Source organism: Hevea brasiliensis, chromosome 10 (assembly GCF_030052815.1).
Source record: "Hevea brasiliensis isolate MT/VB/25A 57/8 chromosome 10, ASM3005281v1, whole genome shotgun sequence".
NCBI lineage: Eukaryota > Viridiplantae > Streptophyta > Magnoliopsida > Malpighiales > Euphorbiaceae > Hevea > Hevea brasiliensis.
The window spans coordinates 90,231,256-90,252,323 of NC_079502.1; the positions used below are offsets into that span (position 1 = coordinate 90,231,256).

Sequence of the window (21,068 nt, forward strand, 5' to 3'; positions counted from 1 at the left end):
GGCGCGAAGATGACATTTTTGGAGGAGGGGATTTGAGCGGTGGATTTATCAGTAATCGACGGTCCAAAGTTGTTGAGAGAAGGTTGAGATGGATCGCGATCCGTGTGCAAGGTAGAGTAACCAATAGGATTAGTTCGTTGTGGCGCCAATTTTGGCTTGAGAAATTTGAAATTAGTGGGTCTTCTGAAAAGTAAGCGGCCGCAGAGCCGTAGACCCCTTAAAATTGATGTACTTCTCAGAGTTAATTCTGGCCTATCTGATACGAAATTATAATTAAAATTAAAATGATTAAATTGAAATGATTGAAATTAAATTTAAATTAAAATTTATTAATTCAATTTAATTTAAGATTAAAATTAATATTTTTATTAAAAATAAAAATAGGTTTCTAAAAAAATTAATCATCAGCTCTCATCAAAATTAAATAAAAAAATTGAATTAATATCAAAATTAAAAAGGCGTGTTTATAGAAAGTTCAAGTTTATATGATAATAAGTTTATTTATTATTTGATTAATTTTTATATATAAATTTATGTATTTTATATACATATTTTAATTAATTTTATATATATTTTAATACAAATATTTAAAATTAAAGGAACTCTTAAATTTACTCCCATTAATCTTAAAACAAGTGATCCCAAATAAGTGGTAGCCAACCCTACTCGCATTCCATAATTTATCCTTATCCACTCATGTCCACTTTATAAAGAGTGGATAAATGCGTATGGATGAGATGAAGCTCAGTCAGAAAGTTGGAAAGTTGGTTACTCATAAAAGACATTGGCATTATCAATAATGCCCTTCATGAATTATATTATTTATAAAACTATTAATAAAAATTTATTTATAGCAACAATTATATATATTTATAGTTAATAATATGAATTAGTGACAAAAATTAGTCACTAATTTTATAACTAATATATTTTATATTCTGTACAATATATTATATTCTCTATAAAGTTATTGCTAATAATTTTTGACAACGACATATCTGTCATTAATACTTTCAATAACAATAAGTTATTCTATATGAATTTCGTCGCTAATAATGTTTAGTGACGAGTAATTCATTGTTAATACTTTCAGCCATTAAAAGCTATTCAATATAAATTCGCCATTAATAATTTTCAGCAACTGTAATGGTCAAGCTCCAACCATTAAAGGAATTGTCCACTTTGGCCATAAGCCTCACGGTTTTGTCCCATAGGTAGAATGGAGAATTTCTCAGGAGGCCACCCATCATAGAATTTTTCTCAAAAGAGCACGCTTAACCCTAGAGTTCATCCAACTCTCAAGGTCATTCCACAAAAAGGCGCATCTAGTGATTAACTTTCCCATTTTATATATCATTACCTTTCACTCTTATTCCGATGTGGGATGAGTTTCCCATCTTTCAGGGAGCTTTTCGCCTCGTCCATCCTAAGCGAAGCAACCAGTCGCTGGATACAAAATGTAACACCCCTTACCCGGTCTACAGTGTAATTGAGCGAGGCGTGTCACATTCTGTGCCGGAGCTCCTTATCTGATCTTACTTTATTTATTGGTAATTACATTCCATTTACTATTTTAAATTTCAAAAAAAATCAATGGGAGAAACTGATGTAGTTTTCCCAATTTTATTAACAATTGATGATTTCTCACCTGTTAAAAATTTTCATCAATAATCATAGATTTCAAATTCATTCATCATTTCAAAATTTCATCATCCATTCAATTTTTCAAATCATACTCATTCCATTCATACTCAGTTTAAATATGAAATTTTACAAACTTCATTAATTTACAACAATATACACATGAATACAAGTTCTTAATATACATTACATGCTTAATAATTAATTACAATTATCAAAAATTTAAAAAAAAAACATCAACTAGATGTACCCGACCAATGCACTGCAGTGAGGTGACACAGCTAACACAATGCAGTCTGATCTCAGGTAATCCCAATCAATCATCTACTGGGTATTATCCTTCTCTCTAGTACCTACGCGTAGCAAAAAGCAACGCGCTAAGCATAACGCTCAGTGGTACAATAATAATGTAAAAATAAACTAAATAATTAGAAATAATGAAATTATGCCATTATGCCACACAGAATGTATTTTTTATAACTATTTATAATATATTTAATTTATTGATTTTTCTATTCATTATTTATTAGTGAATTTTTAAGACTTATTTTAATGCCCAAGTAACCTATAAAGATTGACTGGATTGAATAAATGGGTAATCTAGCACTGGATATCAAGTACCACAGGCCATCACACCATCGGTCATATAGTATCTGTCAGGTATGCAACAGAATAGCTGAAGAGCCATAACATCAATTGAGCATAAAGCCATGTGTATCAGAAAAACAACGGAATGGCTATAAGCCATAAATCAAAGAATGGCATAAAGCCATAAGCAGTACTGCAAATCAGAACCCTATCGGTATGACAACCTATCCAAACCAATCACAAAGACAAGGCATACATTGGCACATTAGTACTTTAAGCATTTATTCTTTACATTATATCATTGTATTTACTATTTATTATACTATTCATGCTCAATCTTGATTATGCCATTCATAATGGGAACACAAGCCCCAATTTCATGTTTATATCACATTTTAATTCATTAAGCTATTGGCATTAATTGCCAACTATAATTCAAGTCATTTTAGGAGTATTTCAAAATTTTCAGAATTTATAACTTAAGTTCACTATTACATTAGGTCAATCTACAGTGGAAATTTGACCTCACTTTCTTCATCAAAATTATTTCTCAATGTGTTAACTTTCATTTTGTTTTTGAATTACTTAATTTAGAGTTTTGTAACTCAAGATATGGTTAATTAACCAAGACTGGTTCACTGACCTTCTCTTTGTTCGAATCGATAGATTATGGAACCTCATTTTATCCAGCCATTTGGACAAGCTACAATCATATTTTGGCCTGATGTTCTTCATATAAATTGTTTCCCTATGTTTCCTGGTCACACAGGTTCAAAATCATAAATTTTCAAGTTATGTATGGTAAGTTGTGGCAATTTAACTAGCCTAGACTCATGAATCCTACACCTGTAGGATCTCAGATTCAAATTAGTGTTTTACATTTAACTTTTAGGATTCTTACACTCAAAATTGGAGGAAAGTTTCTAAACAAAAGTTGTAGCCCTATTTCTTAAGTTTCTAGATCATATTAGCTCATCTTCATTAGAGTTTTCTACAATGAGTTATGACCATGTGCATATTTACTATTCACATGGTCAATTTTCCAGGTTTTCACCTCAATTTTCTATTCCACATTTGGGCATCTTACACCCAGAATTTGTGTAAGGTCTCTGAATCAAAATTGTAGCTCTAGGTCTTAGGTTTCTATAACAATTTGGATAATCTCAATTGGAGTTATACATTGTAATTTATGCCATTTTTAGTACGCGAATATCACAGGATATTTTGCTGGAATTATGTGAATTCTATATTCAACTACTCTACTTTGGTCTAACAATTTAATCAAGTTGCTCAAGGATTTCGATAAGGGTCAAAACATCAAAGTTTCAGATATGGATTCATCTTTAATTTGGCACTAATTTCACAATAATTGTAGTTATAGAACTCAAGTTATGGTCAATTGAACACTCTGGACACAAGCTATCCAGAATCTATCTCATTGTACATCCTTCCATTCAATTGATGGTTTGGTTATCTCATCAACTTATAACACTCATAGCATGCAAAATAAACTAAATTTAGGCATACATGCATCATCTAGAGCATAAAAATTTAAACCCCCAATTTTAGAAACCCTAACCCCAAGTTACTAAAATTTCAAATTCACTTGAATTTACTAGCACTAACCTTAGTTTCTTGCTTCCCTTAACCTCAAATCACATTTTCCATCAACCAAAACTTGAAGCTCCTTCTTGGTCCCTTCCAACAGAATTTTCTACCTTCCCAAACCTCCAAATTGTTTTGATTTCTTAGTTGGTTTATTCAAATTAGGGCTCAAGGTTAGTTTTTCTTTTAATTTGCTATATGTATGGTGGTGGAAATTAGGGTTTCAAAGCTTGTATGGAGTTTTAATGGTAAAAGAAAATGAAAGAGAGATTGATGGTGAAGAGTGCCGATTGGATGGGCTGTAAAGAAGATGAATTTTCTTATTCTTTTTCCTTTTTAATGATATTTATAATATTTAAATATAAAATGGCAAAGTTATAAATTATGGGTAATGGCAAACTTGTAATTTAGTTAAACTCTGTAATCATTTCATTTGACTAACTAAATAATCATATTTAATTTTTATAATCTCCATTAATTAAATTAATTTGGCTTTATTAACTTAATAAATTTCATTTTTTTTTGTCAATGTGGAACCTTTAAATTTCATTGATCAAATTTTACTCTTACCGGGTTTTCAATTTATCTTTTTCCTTAATACCCGATAAGTCATTCATTTCATTTTTCCCTTAGTTTTTTATTTACTTATTTGAACTTATTTTTTTTCATTTTATTGACTTATTTATGCACAAGATCCTACAAAAATGGAATAACTACTAGACCTGTAGTTACTCATCGCTATAAGTTTGTACTCATTTAACCTATTTGCACTTCATTTATTTTATTTTTCTTTAATTTTGCTTGATCTTTATTAATTCAATTTACGACTCCTCACTCTAGTTTAAGTGTGATTTTAGACATCCTAACTGTCCAAACAAACGTTAATAATCGAAACAGTATAATGTACGGAACTACTTAAAGTGAGGGCGTTACAGCAACAACTTTCTGTTTCTAAATTTATAAATAATTTTAATTTTAAATATTATTTTAATCAATATAAATTAAAATTTTAATATTGTTTTAATAGTAATCATACTTAATCTAAAAATCATATTATAATTCTATATTCTTAATTTAAAAATTGTTTAGTTTATTACAATAAAATTAATAAACAACATTAACACTAATAGAATCTCACTTATATTAATTTATTTTTTTATTATTTTAAAATATTTAAAATTTATAACATTAAATTATAAAATTACTATTAGAAAATATATATTTATTTAACATAATTAAAAAATTATTATCAAAATTTAACTAGTTAAATAAATACAAAATTTTTATTTATATCAATAACTTATTCAATGACAAATATTATATTTTTCTATAAATTTGTAGCTACTTTTTTCTTCAAATTTTAGTAATGGATTTTACGTTCTATGTTTTCATGCGATAAAATTTAAACTTAATTAACTTCGATTCATAATTTGATTTTTTTTTAACTACATATTTTCTTCTAACGGGTGAAATTTATTTATAAGTCATTACATTTTTTGAGTTTTTATATGTTACATATATCATTCTTGTTATTGTAATTGCACGTGAATGTGATCATTAGGATTTTATTATTATTGTCAATATCGAATTATATAAATATCATTACAAATTCAATGATATCTATACAGGCTAAAATATATTAATTCTTTTCTATATTTAATGTTGATGCATTCTATAATATTTGAAATTATTAATATATTATTTTCATATAAAAAAATACATTATACATGTGATTGTATGAAATTTTAATTTTTTCAACTCTATTTAGTTTAAATATATATTAATTTTATAATCTGTAATATCCTTATATGTATAATCATATTTTTTATTTTTAAATTATTAGTCATTCTTAATTGAATTGTCAATTTTGATTATAAAGTTATTAAAAAGTATAATTATATTTATGCATATATTTACAAGAAAATTTATATTCCTCTCAATATTAATTTTAAATTATTATATTTTAAATTTTTAAAATAATAAAAATAAGAAGAAAATACGAATTTGACTAGTTGAGAATATTTATTATATAGTTAATATGAATTAATTAAAAACACATTATTAAATTTATATTTTAATTTATAATGTATTTATAATATATATAATATAATCTATAATTTAAAAAAATAAAAATACTTATTAAAATATTAAATAGTATATTAAATAGGTTTTAAATTATTTGTATCAAACAATATGACAATATAAAATTTCAAAATATCAATATAATGATAATACGCTGAATTATAAAATACATTTTAAAAATTATTATATTTCCTAATTTTCTTTAATAAATTTCTTTCATATTAATATAGCTATATATACAATCTCATTATGTAAATTAATATTATTTTCAATTATAAAAATTATAATAAATGCAAATCATACTTATTTAAAAAAAAAAAATAATAAAGTTTGAATAAATTAAATTCAATTAGCTAACTTGTATATTTTATTAATTTATTTTAATTTTAAATATTTTCATCTATTATATTTAAGTTTCTAATTATGTTATTATTATATATATAACATATAATTTTTATAAAAAATATGATCCAATAAAAAATACAATAATTTTAAATTAATAAATATTTTTATTTATATAATTAATTAAATAACACTAAAATTAATATTTTAATTTCAATAATTAAATATAATATTTATAATAATATGATAATATTATATCATCTATAAAAAGTTAACAGAAATTATATATAAAAAATTAGATCACAAGTATATATAACGAGAATGATAACATCCAACGCATATTATGGAAAAAAATTAATTAAAAAAAATATAACTTTAAAGCGTATCATATGAATGAAACTATTTTCAGACCTAAATCAAAATTGTTAAAATTCATAATCAAAATAAAAAATTAAGTAAATTGAAAGTGGCTAAGAATCAGAATCGGCTAGAACCATAATCAACCAGTCTGATTTCCATTCATTCCCTAACCAATTCTTGAACTGTAGATTTCAGCCAAAAATCGTCCCAAATTATTTTTCTTTTATTTTTTTTATTTTATTATATTTTCAAAAGGGAATGTAGACCTTTGGAGATAGAGGCAAATAAGCAAACGTTGAATCCCATAAATGGTTTGAAAAAGCCAACGAGGCTATTCCAATAAGGAAAGCATAGTTGTATGGCATTACAACAGAAATGGGCTATAATCAAGGTTGGCCGCTAATTAAGTGAAACAAATCAAAACCATTTTAAAATATTAGGGCAAAAATTATGGAAGGAAATAAATCATTTGTCATTCCAAATCTGCTGTTGCTGCTATATAAGCATGCAGAATCCTTAACTTTTCAAGGGAAATAAATGTATACTATATATATGATGGAGTATGCAAGTTTACTTTGTTTTGGTAGGATTATAAAGTTAATGTGTATCTTCTACTTTGATATCTATCTTTATAAAGTAACATGTGAATTAAGCAAAATGTATATTTTGACCATACACTTTCACATTTTATTTTATTGGATTTTAGACTTTTGATCCACTACATCTATACTATTGAATCTTTACTTTTTTTTGGGTACGAAAATTGAAAGAGTAGGATTCAAACATGAGTTGAGTGGTATGTTATCAACTAATGAATCAAGTCAGAGATTAGAATATTGGCTGTCTTAATGCCTGTTAATTGCTTTAATAACTATCAGCTCTTTTTATTGATTATTAGTGATTAAGTGGGTGTTTGGTTTACCTGTTGGGTGCAGCTGATAGCTGATAGACACCAAAACAAGTAAATTGTGGTGTTTGGCAAGTTTAAAAAAATAGAGCTGATAGCTGATGGGCAACTGATATAATACCCATCAATTTGCTTGTATCACTCTATTTTTAGAAATTGTTTCATCACCGATAGTGATTTGGTTTTATTTTTTATTTTGACCATATTATCCTTTTTTATTTAACTTAAAAATTAATATTATTAATATTTTTATTTTTTTATTTGTAATTTTAATATTTTAATTAATGTATTTCAACTTTTTTAAAATATTTTTTTATTAATAACATAAAATATAAAATAAAATATTTATTTATATCCAAAAACTTAAAATTAATTATAAATTTTTCTATTAACAAGAATAATTATTTTATTATTTTATCTATATTTTTAAAATTATTTAATTATCTTAAAAAATAATTATTTTCTTATTTCAATAATAAAATAAATGATATAATATAAAAGATTAATAATTATATATTTATTTAAATAATATAATATATTAATTTAATAATTATATATTTAATTTAATAATAAAATAAATAATATAATGTAATAAATTTATAATTTTATATTTATTTAAATAATAAAATAAATTATATGATATATACTCTTATTAGTCATTTCACATATTAACAGCAACAACTAAATATAATTTTACCAAACACTTAATATAAAACAGCTATCATCAGCTATCATTAACAGCTATCAGCTAACAGTAACAGCTATCAGCTATCAGCTAACAACTATCAGCTGTATTCAACAGTTAATCCAAATAGGCCATAAATATTATTTGTTAGCAGTTAGTTGTTTATATAGTTATTGTAGCAAAAGTATTTTATAAAAATAGTTGTTGCATTAGATGTTAAATATAAAAATAGTTATATAATCTCATTGACCTTAGTTAAAAATCGTCATTAATTTTTAAGAGAGTAATTTTTTCATAAATCACTCTCTTAACTTTTAAATACTATTCCATCAAAGGTAATGTTTGACTATGATCAAAATATTAAATTAGTGTTTAGTTTACCTGTTGAGTGCAGATGATAACTGATTGACATCTAAACAAGTGAACTAGAGTGTTTGGTAAATTTAAAAAGTAAAGCTGATAGCTATTTTGAAAGCTATTTTTTATCGGCTGATAGCTGATTCGATTTTATTTTTTATTTATACCATATTATCATTTTTTATTTAACTCAAAAATAAATATTATTAATATTTTTTATATTTTTCATTTATAATTTTAATATTTTAATTAACGCATTATAACTTTATTAAAATATTTTTTTATTAACAATATAAAACATTTATTTATTATAAAAAATACGTTTTTTATATTTAAAAATTTAAAATTAATTATAAATTTTTTATTTATCAACAACAATAATTACTTTGTTATTTTATAATTATATTTTTAAAGTTATTTAATTATTTTTTATTTCAATAATAAAATAAATTATATAATATAATAAATCAATAATTATATAATTATTTTAATAATAAAATAAACGATATAATATATTAAATTTATAATATTATATTTATTTCACTAATAAAATAAATTATATGATATTTATCTTTATTAGCCATTTTTTTATAACAACAGTAACAGTTAAACATAATTTTACTAAATATTTAACATAAATCAGCTATCAATCAGTTAACAGTTATCAGCTATATCTAACAATTAAACCAAACAGGCCCTAAATGCTATTTAAATATTTAGGCAATTGAACCCCTACTTAACAAATTAAACAAAATATTAAGTTCACTTGTCACCATTAACTGGAGCAATAAAGATTAATTTTATTGTAGATTAATTAAATTAAAAAAGAAAATAAAAAATAAAAGTAAATGATCTCTGTCCACTATTTTCTGCAACTCTTTTCTCAACAAACTATCTTTCCTTTTGTTTTCGCCTCCCTACCATACTCACAACGGCGGATCCACACTAAAGAATGAGAGTCAATTGAACTCTCTTTTTATTAAATTGTTCTAAATAAATATTTGTGTGTTTTTAAATTGACTCATCATAAATTTAATTATTAAATTCTTTTTTTAATAAACATTAAAATAAATAATTTATTTATATAATTTACTTAAATATAATATTTCGCTCTCTTCTTTTCATTAGTTAGATTGATTAGATTTTATTCTATTAAATTTTTAAATATCAAACCTTTAATACTTGAAAATTAATTTTAAAATTTAATTGTTAATATATATATATATATATATATATATATATATATTTTAATGTATTGAACCAGTATTTTTTTTTTTTTCTAAATCCATCACTGCACACTCAAATCAATAAGCCTAAAATCTCTCTCCCCCGAACACACTCAAATTTCTCTCCATACAATCCAAATTTTGATGAGGAAAATCTCAATTTCATATTTCAAACAAAATTTGAAAAAATTATTCAACAATTGAACTATCCCAAATCGAGCTGCAAACAAATTTCGATGCCATTTTAATTTCCTAGTTGTTTAATAATAGTTTTCTTTCAAAAATTCAAGAGATGAATAGGGAAAAAGACAAATGTAATTTAAAGAGAGAAAAATGTATGAATATTGATAAATTAGGATTAAAAGACAAAATACAGCTACAAAGATGATGAAATGATATTTTCTTCCCCTCGATGATTGTCTCATAAACTTCTCTTTTATGTGTAACATATCATATATATATATATATATAAAATACTGACTTGAAAATAAACTGAATCTCTGGGTTATATTGAAATTATCAAAAAAAGGAAAATCTCCATTAAATATGAAAACTACAAAGTTGGTTTATCGAAAAAGGTTGCCAATCCCACCCTAATAATGAAGAGACAAATCTGTGGTCCGTGATACGTGTTGTAAGTTAACAAGCTAGCCCTACAAAACTTATCCCACTTGCTCACTTTCCATTTGATTCCAATTTTATCTTCTTTTTCTTTTGTAAAAGGTTTGTCGAGTCGTTTAATCTTTGGCCTTTGCCATATCGATAGGACCCTGTCCTTTTCTCCATTTAGATTCTGCTTCCACTTCTTCGCCCACGGCTTTCCCTCATTCAGTTTTAATCATTTGCTGCTGCTGCCGCCGCACACTTGCAACTTGATTCATCGTGAATTTAAGGTATGTAAATAAATTTTTTTATCACAATTAATTTGCAGACCAGTCTTCTTCTAACCAATCAAAATTTGACACACGACCAACGCTCTACTTCTGTTCCACTTCTTATCTGCTCGCCACGTGGGAAATTTTTTTCCGCTCGTTTTATGACGTCAGCACTCACGATTCCACTTTTCTTCCCGCCCACGGCAACGCCTCTTTCGCTTCTCATTCAATTCCTCCCCTTTTATATCCTGTGCTGCTTCACTCTTTTTCTTGCTACAAAAGATCAGATCCCACCCCTGGACTCTTCGGTAGCGTTGAAAAAATGAGAGTGAACAGGCTTAATCTCAGCCGCCTGATCATCATGTGGTTCTATGTTGTTCTTCTTTCGCTTGTGTTCTCCGCGAGAGCACAGCCCACCACTGGAAAACAGGAGAACCAGTATAAATTGTACTCAAATTTCGATCCAACGATGGCCACAGTGATCGTCGTGCTCATTTGTGCTTTCTTCTTTGTTGGAATTTTCTCCGTCTTCATCCGTCAGTGTTCTGAGAACGCAAATGTTGGTAACCTCCCCAACACTACTGCCTCTGGGAATAGATCGCGGGGGGTTGGCCTCGATCCTGCCGTGATCGAGAAGTTCCCGGTCTTCGTCTACTCTGAGGTGAAAGATATTAAAATTGGCAGAGAAACGCTAGAATGCGTAGTTTGCTTGAGTGAATTTGAAGATGATGAAACGCTGCGTTTGTTACCCAAATGTAATCACGTTTTCCATCCTGAATGCATTGATGAGTGGTTGGCTTCTCATGTCACTTGCCCGGTTTGCCGAGCCAAGCTCACACCGGAATCTGTCGAAATTCCGAAGAGCACACCACAACAAACAACAACAACAGACTCGAATCAACACAACTCTGTACCTACTGTCGCTGAAGAAGTCGCAATTACCGTGAATGAAGAGCAAAACAGTGACTCACAGCCACAGGCTACTAATATCGCGAACACGATTCAGGCGAAGAATCGGCCACCGAGATTGGGTATTTCCGAAAAGTTTCCAAGATCGCATTCGACGGGGCATTCACTAGTTCAAGCAGGAGATAATATTGAAAGGTATACACTGAGATTTCCGGAGGAGGTGAGGAAGCAGATGATGGCAAGCGCGAAACTGAAACGTGCAGTGAGTTTCAATGTGATTTTGGCAACGGAAGGGAGTTCGAGGAAAGGGTATAGAAGCAGCGGAGAAGGTAGTAGTAGAGGAAAGCAAATTGGCCGGTGGGCATTCTTGATTGCGGGAGGCAATTCCTTAAAATCGAGTAAGATTGAAAACGACGGAGATTCGGTTAACGGTAGGAACATTTTGGCATCCGTTAAGAATCCGTTAAATTGCCTAAACATGAAGGTTGAGGGAGTCGAAGAAACGTCCACTCCGACCCGGCCTCTCGTTTGATTTGTGCAATAATAAGCTTAAGGGCCATTTTTGTGCATAGTCAAGCTGGTGCGGCACTTGCTGCAAAGAGAATTTGTGGCCTTGCAACTTCGAATCAATTCAAAGTTGGCCATTAGCTCCAGATTCATGTGAAAAGTGAGAACATGGGAATTCATTTAAAGCAGTCAAAAGAAGAAATCGAATTTTGGGCAATATGAGTTGGCTCTTGTATTGCCTGGATAAAAAATACATGGAGGAAAGCAAGTCAGAATATGGGGGAAGTTCTCAGAATGAATTCCAGGTATCCAACAAAGAAAAAAAGTTGTCTTATTGTATTGTTCTTTATTTATACTAGTTAATATGTGTGGGATTTGCGAGAGAAGTACACAATTTTTTAATATATTGAATTTATAATTTGCCCAAATTAGTTTTAGCTGTTCTAAGGAAGATTGCTCAAATAGGAGTTTGCTTTCATAATAAGCGATGGTGTGGGGACGGTGGATGGAAAAAATAGAAAGGCGCAGGTTGAGTATTCGAAGGCTGCTACTCATAGAATGGAGTGGAGCCCATTATCATCACCCTCAGGTCCCAATCTTCTTGATCCACAACCTAAGACCAATTGTCCGATTCATATAGAAATAGACGTCATTCTTATCTTCTACATAAAGCAAAATTATCGCAGCTGCCCAATCGCTTTCATCATCATCACGAGTTCCCCCATGCTGAGAGTCCGGCAATTCTTATTATTCCAGTACTAATTAGTTGTTTTAATACCCGTTGCCAAACAAGCCTTGCCCCAAAACTTTTTTTTTTATTCCATTACGTTGTGTTTTTAAATTTTTATTTATTTTAATTGAATGCTTGAATTTTTATTATTTTTTATATTATTTATTTTTAGTAATTTAATAAAAATAATAAATTAATTTAATAATATAAAAAATAAATATATTTTTTTCCCTCTTTCTTCATTTTCATTCAAAAAGTTCACTCTTCCTACAACAATCTCTCTAGAAATGTTTTTTCCTTCCTCTCTCTCTCTTTCTCTCTCTCTCTCTAACAACAGTTTCTCTCTCTCTCCCTCTCTCACAATCCCTCGTATTCTCTCTCTCTCTGAAACAATGTTTTCTCTTCCCCTTTTGCAAATACATACCTAACTAGCAAAATACTCATATTATACATGGTAATATATATATATATATATATATATATATATATATATATATATATATATATATATATATATATATATATATAAATCAAAGTCAAATCTAGACATACATATACGATTTTGCATCTCCAATATGAGCTATTCTGACTTTTTTTAAAACAAAAACGTAATTCAATATCCATCTTGGTCAAACAAAAAAAAAAAAATTTGATAGTCATTAGTTGCACGAGAACCAGCTCGAATCAAAAGAACTTCCTTTCACTTGATTTTCCTTTGTCCAACATAGCTGAAACAGAAAACCCACTTGAATATCCTATTCCTCACAAAAGCCAAACAAAAACTCACTCAATTTTCTCTTTTTGTTGCTCCTCTAGAACTTTCTCGATTCCATTTCAATAAAAATTTATTTAAATTCACTTGTAGTGTGTACTCGAATTGTCAACTATGTAATCCATTAATAAAAAAAGATTATATTGGGGAAGGAGGAATGAGGAGTAGTGGTAAATTAGGCCTCGTTTGGTATGGTGAAACTATTTGGGTAAGGTATATGATATCACCTATCAAACGCAATATTGTGGGATTTTTAATTCCTTATGTTAAATTTAATTATTTTAAATTAATCCCAATTCCCCTTTTTCATTGGTCAATTAGGTTGGCCAGTGGCTATTCTATTCATTTTTAAATTTGACTGAACAAAAGCTTAAATATAACAACATATATATGTATGCTAAGAAGTGCAAGTGCCAGCTCGACTAGGGTTTCGAATCAAACTAAAAAATTATGCTAAATTGAAATTATTTTAATATTTTAATTTGATTTTGATTTTTCACTAAAAACTGAATCAGAATCATACTAAAATTCAATTGGAAACGTACCAAATCAATAATTAAATTTATATATATGTTTTTCTATAATTTTTTATATGTATTATATACTTTTAATACACACACATTTATATATATATATATATATATATATATTAATTCACAATTATATTTATAACTTCTAGTTAAATATTATTTAATTAATAAATAATTAAAAAATATATTATATTATATAATATGTTTAATCCTAAATCATATATACACTTTATAGTTAATATTATATAATTCATAAATAGTTAAAAAATATATTATATGATATATTATGTATTAATAACTTAATTTAAAACTTAAAAACTAATTCAGCTATGACTTTTTAAGAAAATGATTATATAAAATTATTTTAAGAATCGAAAATTAAATTAGAATTGTATTGAATCGAAAATTAAATTAGAATTGTATTGAATCAAAATCGAAACAATAAAAAATGAAATTGTATTAAAATTTTAATTTAATTTTAATTTTAATTTTAAATAAATTTTAAACTAAACTAAAACCGCAAACTCCTGTAAATTTTGTGATTAGACTGAAACGGCTGCGAGTGAACGATCACCACTCTAAGTTGAAAATTAATAATTGATGCCATTAGATTAGTTGGCAATAATGAAATTAAAGAATCCCCAAATAAAATACATATGGCTTTGTCAAGTTTTTGAGCTCCATAGCATTCCAATAAATTGATGAAGAAGTTGTGTCTTCCACATATTGTGGCCGTGAAAAAAGTTTTATTTTATTCAACATGTTCACCATCCACTTCAATATTAAAATATTAAATTGATTCACATAAAAGTTAATGAAATTTAGATTTTTGTTTATCAAAAGGTCAAAAATACCAATGAGTTTCTCAAATAAATTTTGAATTAATTATAATTGATATTTTATTTTAATGATTGTGAAGATTTAAATTTGGGTATTAATTAAAGTTAAGCGTATACAATAATTTTTAATAGATTATAATAAATTATAAATATAATATGAATTATAAACATAAGAGTCAATTTTTATCATAATATTAAAATTTTAAATAAATAAATTCTCATAAATTTAAAAAATATTAAAATTTGAATTATGTTAATAATTGAGAGACCCATTCATTCACACACGAAATTTTAATGATGAAAATTTTATTAAGATTGTCATAATATCTCTGATTTTATAAAAAAAATATATTATGTATATAAAATTTAATTTAATACGTTAATTAAGTAATTTTATATTATTAAAATTAAAATTTATTTTAATTAAAATAAATATTAATTAATATAAAATTATAATAAACAAAAATTAATTTTAACTTATTTAATCTTTTTTTAAAATCACAAACAAAAGCTTTCAAAATAAGTTTTTAAAAGTGGGCAATGGACGAAGAGTAGTAACAAAGACAGAACTAAAAGAGCTTGTCTTTATTCATTGGACTAAGCCGACTCATGGACCACCGGCAAGCCAAGCTTGACTCAATTCATTATTAATTATGACATTGTACTATGTTTTCGTTAGTATCAATTCAATGCGGGATAAATTTTACTTGTCGCTCAGTTTTATTAATTATTTTATTTTGTATTTTATATTTTAATTTATTTTAATAAATTTACTTATTATTTATTTATTTTTTATTAGTAATCACTTATACTAAAAGTTGATAGAAATTACTATGTTTCATATTTTATGAAACTTTAAATCATATAAAAAAAATATTTATAAGATCAGAATAAAATTTATTTTTTATTAAAAAATAAAAATTAGTAAATATAATAAATATTATATAGATAAAATTTATTTTTTAATTTATTAGACTTTTGAAAGGAATTAAATAATTAAACGGGTATTTAATTTGAGTAATTACTTTTCACTTAAAATTTATTTTTTAACATATAAATTAAATTTAAAAATAATTAATTAATTATTTATTAAAACTATTTAAACGTTAATTTTAAATAGTTTAAAAATTTAGTTAAAACATACTTAAAAGTAATTTAATATATCAAAATATAAAAAAAATGTAATTGAATGAGATTAGTATTGATATTTTTAAAAGTTATTAAAATAATATATTCTTTTACCTAATCCGACAGCAATTCTAAAATAAAGAGATAAATTATAACTAAGTGATATTTTACTTATAATTTCTAACTTATTTTATATAATTTTTTTAAATTATAAATTAAATTAAATAATAATTTACTTATAACTTTTTACTGATAAATAAATTTAACTAAATTATAGGTGAAAACAAATATCCCTAAATCTTGTGGAAGAAGAGATGACCACAATAGTTTCACTAAGTTCATGTTTTTCTTTTTAATGTATGTTATGGTACATAAAGTAATCCCATACATGAGAAAAAAAATCTTAAAATAAAGTCTCAATTATCTATATTTTATATAAATGTGGGAAGGAAAGGGGAAACATTAGTTTTATTAAAAATACTCTTATTTTTTAAATTAATTATAATTATATTTTTATTGTTTAAATTAATTTTAATATTTATATAAATATAAAATTCTTAATATTAGAATTTATATAAATTTAAAATTATTAATCCTACTTATATTTAACTTTAATTAAATATAAAATTTTATAAGGAGTAATTAACTAAAATAAGAAATTAATAAGTAAAAATTAAAAATACAATTAATATATAATCTATTTGTCTATATAATTTTAATATAATTATAAAGTTGTTGTTTATAAAATGTTAATTATTTAAATTTAAATAAACAAAAAATATAGTTTTAGTCTTAAAATACAGAAATTACGATGCAACAAATATAATTAAGTTAAGATTCATAATAAGAAATTATAACTAAACTAAGATTCGAAGATTATAACTGTATGAGTTATTTTAAAAAAGCCATATACTTAATTAATTAATTAGCAAATAAATAAGTGAAAGTATGAAAATATAGCAATATTCTTAATTTTTATATTATTTATAATATTAAAATTTTTAATGCCACAAAAATAATAAGCAAACATATTTTAAAAAATTAGAAAAAAAAATTATAAATAAGATGAACAAAATGAATTATTAAATAATATAAATATATATATAAAAAATATGAACTCTAAAAATATGCTAAATTTATTTATTTATAATTAATTGATATATATTGACTCACGCGTGCACATATATATATTCTTATAATAATTTTTAACAAAATATTAAATTGACACTAACACTAATTGAAATAAAAAATAATATTATGTCAGCATTTAATATCATAAAATCTCATAATATAAATATCATAAAAATAAAAATTTTATCCTTTTATTAATATATATATATATATATTCTTATAATAATTTTTAACAAAATATTAAATTGACACTAACACTAATTGAAATAAAAAATAATATTATGTCTAGCATTACATAAATGGATACAGACATGATGTAATATCATAAAATCTCATAATATTAATATCATAAAAATAAAAATTTTATCATTTTATTGTAATAATATACTAAATCACATGTTACAATTATTGAAATTATCTCTAAAAACTATTATATAGAAAGAGAAAGAGAGGATTAAGAATATATTGTTATAAATGTAAACTAATTAAAGTATGAATATATTAATAAAATAAGAAATTATAAATATGAAAAATTTAAATCACCGGCTATATTTTAATAGTTATCTCTAATTTCTAATTATATAAATAAATTTTACATTAACACAGATTATTTTAAGATAAATATTATCTTTTATTATGAACTTTATTTTATTATATTTTATGTTTGATTTGTAATCCATATAACTCATTTATTTTTTTAAAGGGATTTAAAAATAGAATTGTTGTATTTAATAATGCGGTTGATATTTTTACAGATTATTTTGAAAGAGGGAAAATTTACACCAAAACTAATGATGTAGTTAAGGAAATTAATCATATTTATTTTAATGTTCATGAAAAATCTAAATTATACCTCACACAATTTATAGTAGTAAAAAAAAATCATATTATACTAATTTTTTAAGAAATATTAAGATACAACTTTAAAACTTTTGATAATATAAATGATTATGTTAAATAAATTAAAATTATAGCATTTTTTCCCTTTTAAATTGTAAAATTAGTTTATATTATATTAATTTAATAATTTTTTATACAGATATTCTGAATATAATTATTCACTTCAAATTAACATATATTACTACTTATTTCTGTTTTATTTGTTTAATTTTATTACTATTTAGATTGAAATAACAATTTTTAATCTTATAATTATATATAAAAAAATTAATAAAAAACTTATATAAAAATAGATTAAATCACGAGTAATAAGTATAAATAATGTGCATAACACATTAAAAAAAACTAATATTAAAAGAAGTTAAACCATTAACATCATACATAAATCAAATTAAACCTACCCATTAATGGGGTTTAAAAGAGTAAATATTTTGAAATTTTATTTAAATAAGTGATTATTAGGTATCATAAGTATAAAGCATTTCAATATGTATCAATTTTTTCAATCATCAAACACTTATAATTAAATTTAGTCATTGGAGCAATTTTAAGCCTAAACCGATAGTTTAGAATTGAGAAAGTAAATCAATTGAAACTAAATTGTCCTAAGCAATTTTAGCTGATTCTAGTCCAAGACAATTCAAATCGAATATGATATGTTTGAATGATAATTTCAATTTAAGTCGATTTCTTTTTCAATTTTTGAGTAATTTTGTTTATTTAGTATTATATTATTATTTTTTTAAATAAAGTTTCAACCGAATCGAATTGTCTATTCTGATTTAATATTAAGAGGGATTAAATTAACTTCTATATAAGGTTCAGATCAATTCAAACCCATAAACAATGGACTAGGACCAGTCCTGAATTTAACAAGGGTTAGACCCGATTTGTTACATGGTCTAAAAGCTAGCCAGGTCTCCTCATAATACATGGTAGCTACTTATTCGTTTGAAATGCAGCAAAATGATATCCTTGTATTGCAACTGTAAAATTGAAATTAGTCAATCAATTCTCAGAAAAATTTGTCAGAATCAGTGTACACGTGCACAACCATAACCACTATGTCTTTTCTCCATGAGAAGCTAAAAAAAAAAAAAAAAAAAAAAAACCATAAATGCATACTGCTGAAGAATTTGACAAGCATAAATATAATCAACCCCACCAGGCCACCCAATCCCCTCTGTCTCTATTATTATTGTGGTTCGATCGTCTATCTCTTGTTTAGTTCTTATCTTCATCTTTTCATTCAATCTTTTAGCCTCTGTAAACCAGCAAATTTTGCTTTCATGGGGCGCCCAACAAATCTTAGAGACATAATAGGGATAATCAAAGACAAGGCTTCTCAAAGCAAAGCAGCCATAATCTCTAAACCCAAAACCTTGTCTCTCCACTTAGCCCTCCTTAGAGCCACAACTCACGACCCATTTACTCCTCCACACCCAAAGCACATCACCACTATGCTTTCCTATGGCTACAGCTCACGCGCCACCGCTGCCGCTGCAATTGAGGCCCTTATGGACAGGCTGCAGTCTACCCATGACTCCTCCGTCGCTATCAAGTGCCTTGCCATCGTCCATCACATCATCAAGGATGGTAGTTTTATCCTCCAAGACCAGCTTTCTGTTTATCCTTCAACAGGCGGCAGAAACTACCTCAAACTTTCAAGCTTTAGAGATAACACCACGCCCATAGCTTGGGAATTATCTTCATGGGTTAGATGGTATGATCTTCTTCTTCTTCTTCTTCTCTTAGTTTTGAATATGAATACTGGATGTTTCAGGTTTGTGTTGCTCTAGCCAGCAAGTAGAAAGGCATCAAGATCATAGAAAGAATCTCTCTGAAAGGGAAAATTTCATAAATAAATGAACATTTTCTCAATTCATTCATTTTTATTAGTGTTTTTCCAGTTTCTTTTCCTTGGTTTTCATGTTAATTATCTTGGAAATTACAGGTATGCTCGATACCTTGAACATCTCTTATCAACCTCAAGGGTTCTGGGTTTCTTTCTCTGTTCAACTTCAAGCACAGCAGAGAAAGATAAAGAAGAAGAGAAAGTTTCAGCACTAACAAACCCTGATCTTCTGAGAGAGATAGATTCTTTGACGAGCTTAATGGAAGAAATATGCAAAATACCTAATTCTTTGCATATGCAAGGTAATGAATTAGTGCAGCAGATCATAAATTTGGTGGGAGAAGATTATTTGTCATCAACAAATGAAATCTCAATCCGAGCAGAGGAGTTTAACCAAAGAATGAGTTGCCTGAATTTTGGTGACTCAGTTGAGTTGGAATGCATATTGAAAAGACTCGAGGATTGTAAAGAGCGGCTTTTAGCTTTACCCATTAAGAAGAAAACATTGATTGAGAACCTTTGGTGTTTTATCAGGGAAATGAAGGGAAGGGTTGAGAATGGAAAAGCATACAAAGAGGAGGGAAGATTGCTGCTTAAGCACGGTGGAAGTGAGTCAGCTCGTTTTGGAGAGCGAGTTCTAAGTTACGGTGACTCAGTTAGGTTTTCGTCTGCAAGATTTGGGTTGAATGGGTATTCGTTGGCGATTGTAGAATCAGTAGAATCATGTGCATGATGAGATTTTTCTTAATTTTAAAAGAAAAGTGGAACATAGTTTGGACATATTCAAAATTACGCTTGGTCAAATTATGGTGTTTGCATATGATATTTTTCTTGTATAAATAATTCAATACACGATGTATAAGTAGATTTCATCTATATAGATGTTACATATTAATATTATAAATTGAAATTAGGTGAAGCTGCTGTGAGCCTTTGAAAACCAGTTTAAATACAATGCAAGTATGTAAAATAAGAGAGTAGTGAAGTTGGTGGCTTATTGGCTAGCCATTTCGATGATTAAGTCAGAAATATGAATTGAAAGTAATGAAAATGAATAGTAATAAGTTCAATAGAGATTTTGATAGAGTAAATGTACTTA

General features: G+C 26.1%; 2 protein-coding genes across 2 annotated transcripts; both read left to right on the plus strand.

The window, feature by feature from the left end:
* Nucleotides 1-10,603: 10,603 nt before the first annotated feature.
* On the plus strand, nucleotides 10,604-12,963 carry LOC131183776 (E3 ubiquitin-protein ligase ATL6-like). Its single transcript, XM_058154355.1, has one exon. The coding sequence runs from the start codon at nucleotides 10,991-10,993 to the stop codon at nucleotides 12,107-12,109; it is 1,119 nt and encodes a 372-aa protein (XP_058010338.1). The 5' UTR covers nucleotides 10,604-10,990; the 3' UTR covers nucleotides 12,110-12,963.
* Nucleotides 12,964-19,267: 6,304 nt separating this feature from the next.
* Nucleotides 19,268-20,845, plus strand: LOC131183777 (putative clathrin assembly protein At4g40080). Its single transcript, XM_058154356.1, has 2 exons — nucleotides 19,268-19,837; nucleotides 20,069-20,845. The coding sequence occupies exons 1-2, from the start codon at nucleotides 19,404-19,406 to the stop codon at nucleotides 20,700-20,702; spliced, it is 1,068 nt and encodes a 355-aa protein (XP_058010339.1). The 5' UTR covers nucleotides 19,268-19,403; the 3' UTR covers nucleotides 20,703-20,845.
* The last annotated feature ends 223 nt before the right edge of the window (nucleotides 20,846-21,068 follow it).

What these genes read in the sequence shown, in the direction of transcription:
- LOC131183776 (XM_058154355.1), top strand. Translation starts at nt 10,991, where the DNA reads ATGAGAGTGAACAGGCTTAATCTCAGCCGCCTGATCATCATGTGGTTC.
- LOC131183777 (XM_058154356.1), top strand. Translation starts at nt 19,404, where the DNA reads ATGGGGCGCCCAACAAATCTTAGAGACATAATAGGGATAATCAAAGAC. An exon ending in TTATCTTCATGGGTTAGATG is followed by an intron (nt 19,838 to 20,068) that starts GTATGATCTTCT and finishes TGGAAATTACAG; the next exon opens with GTATGCTCGATACCTTGAAC.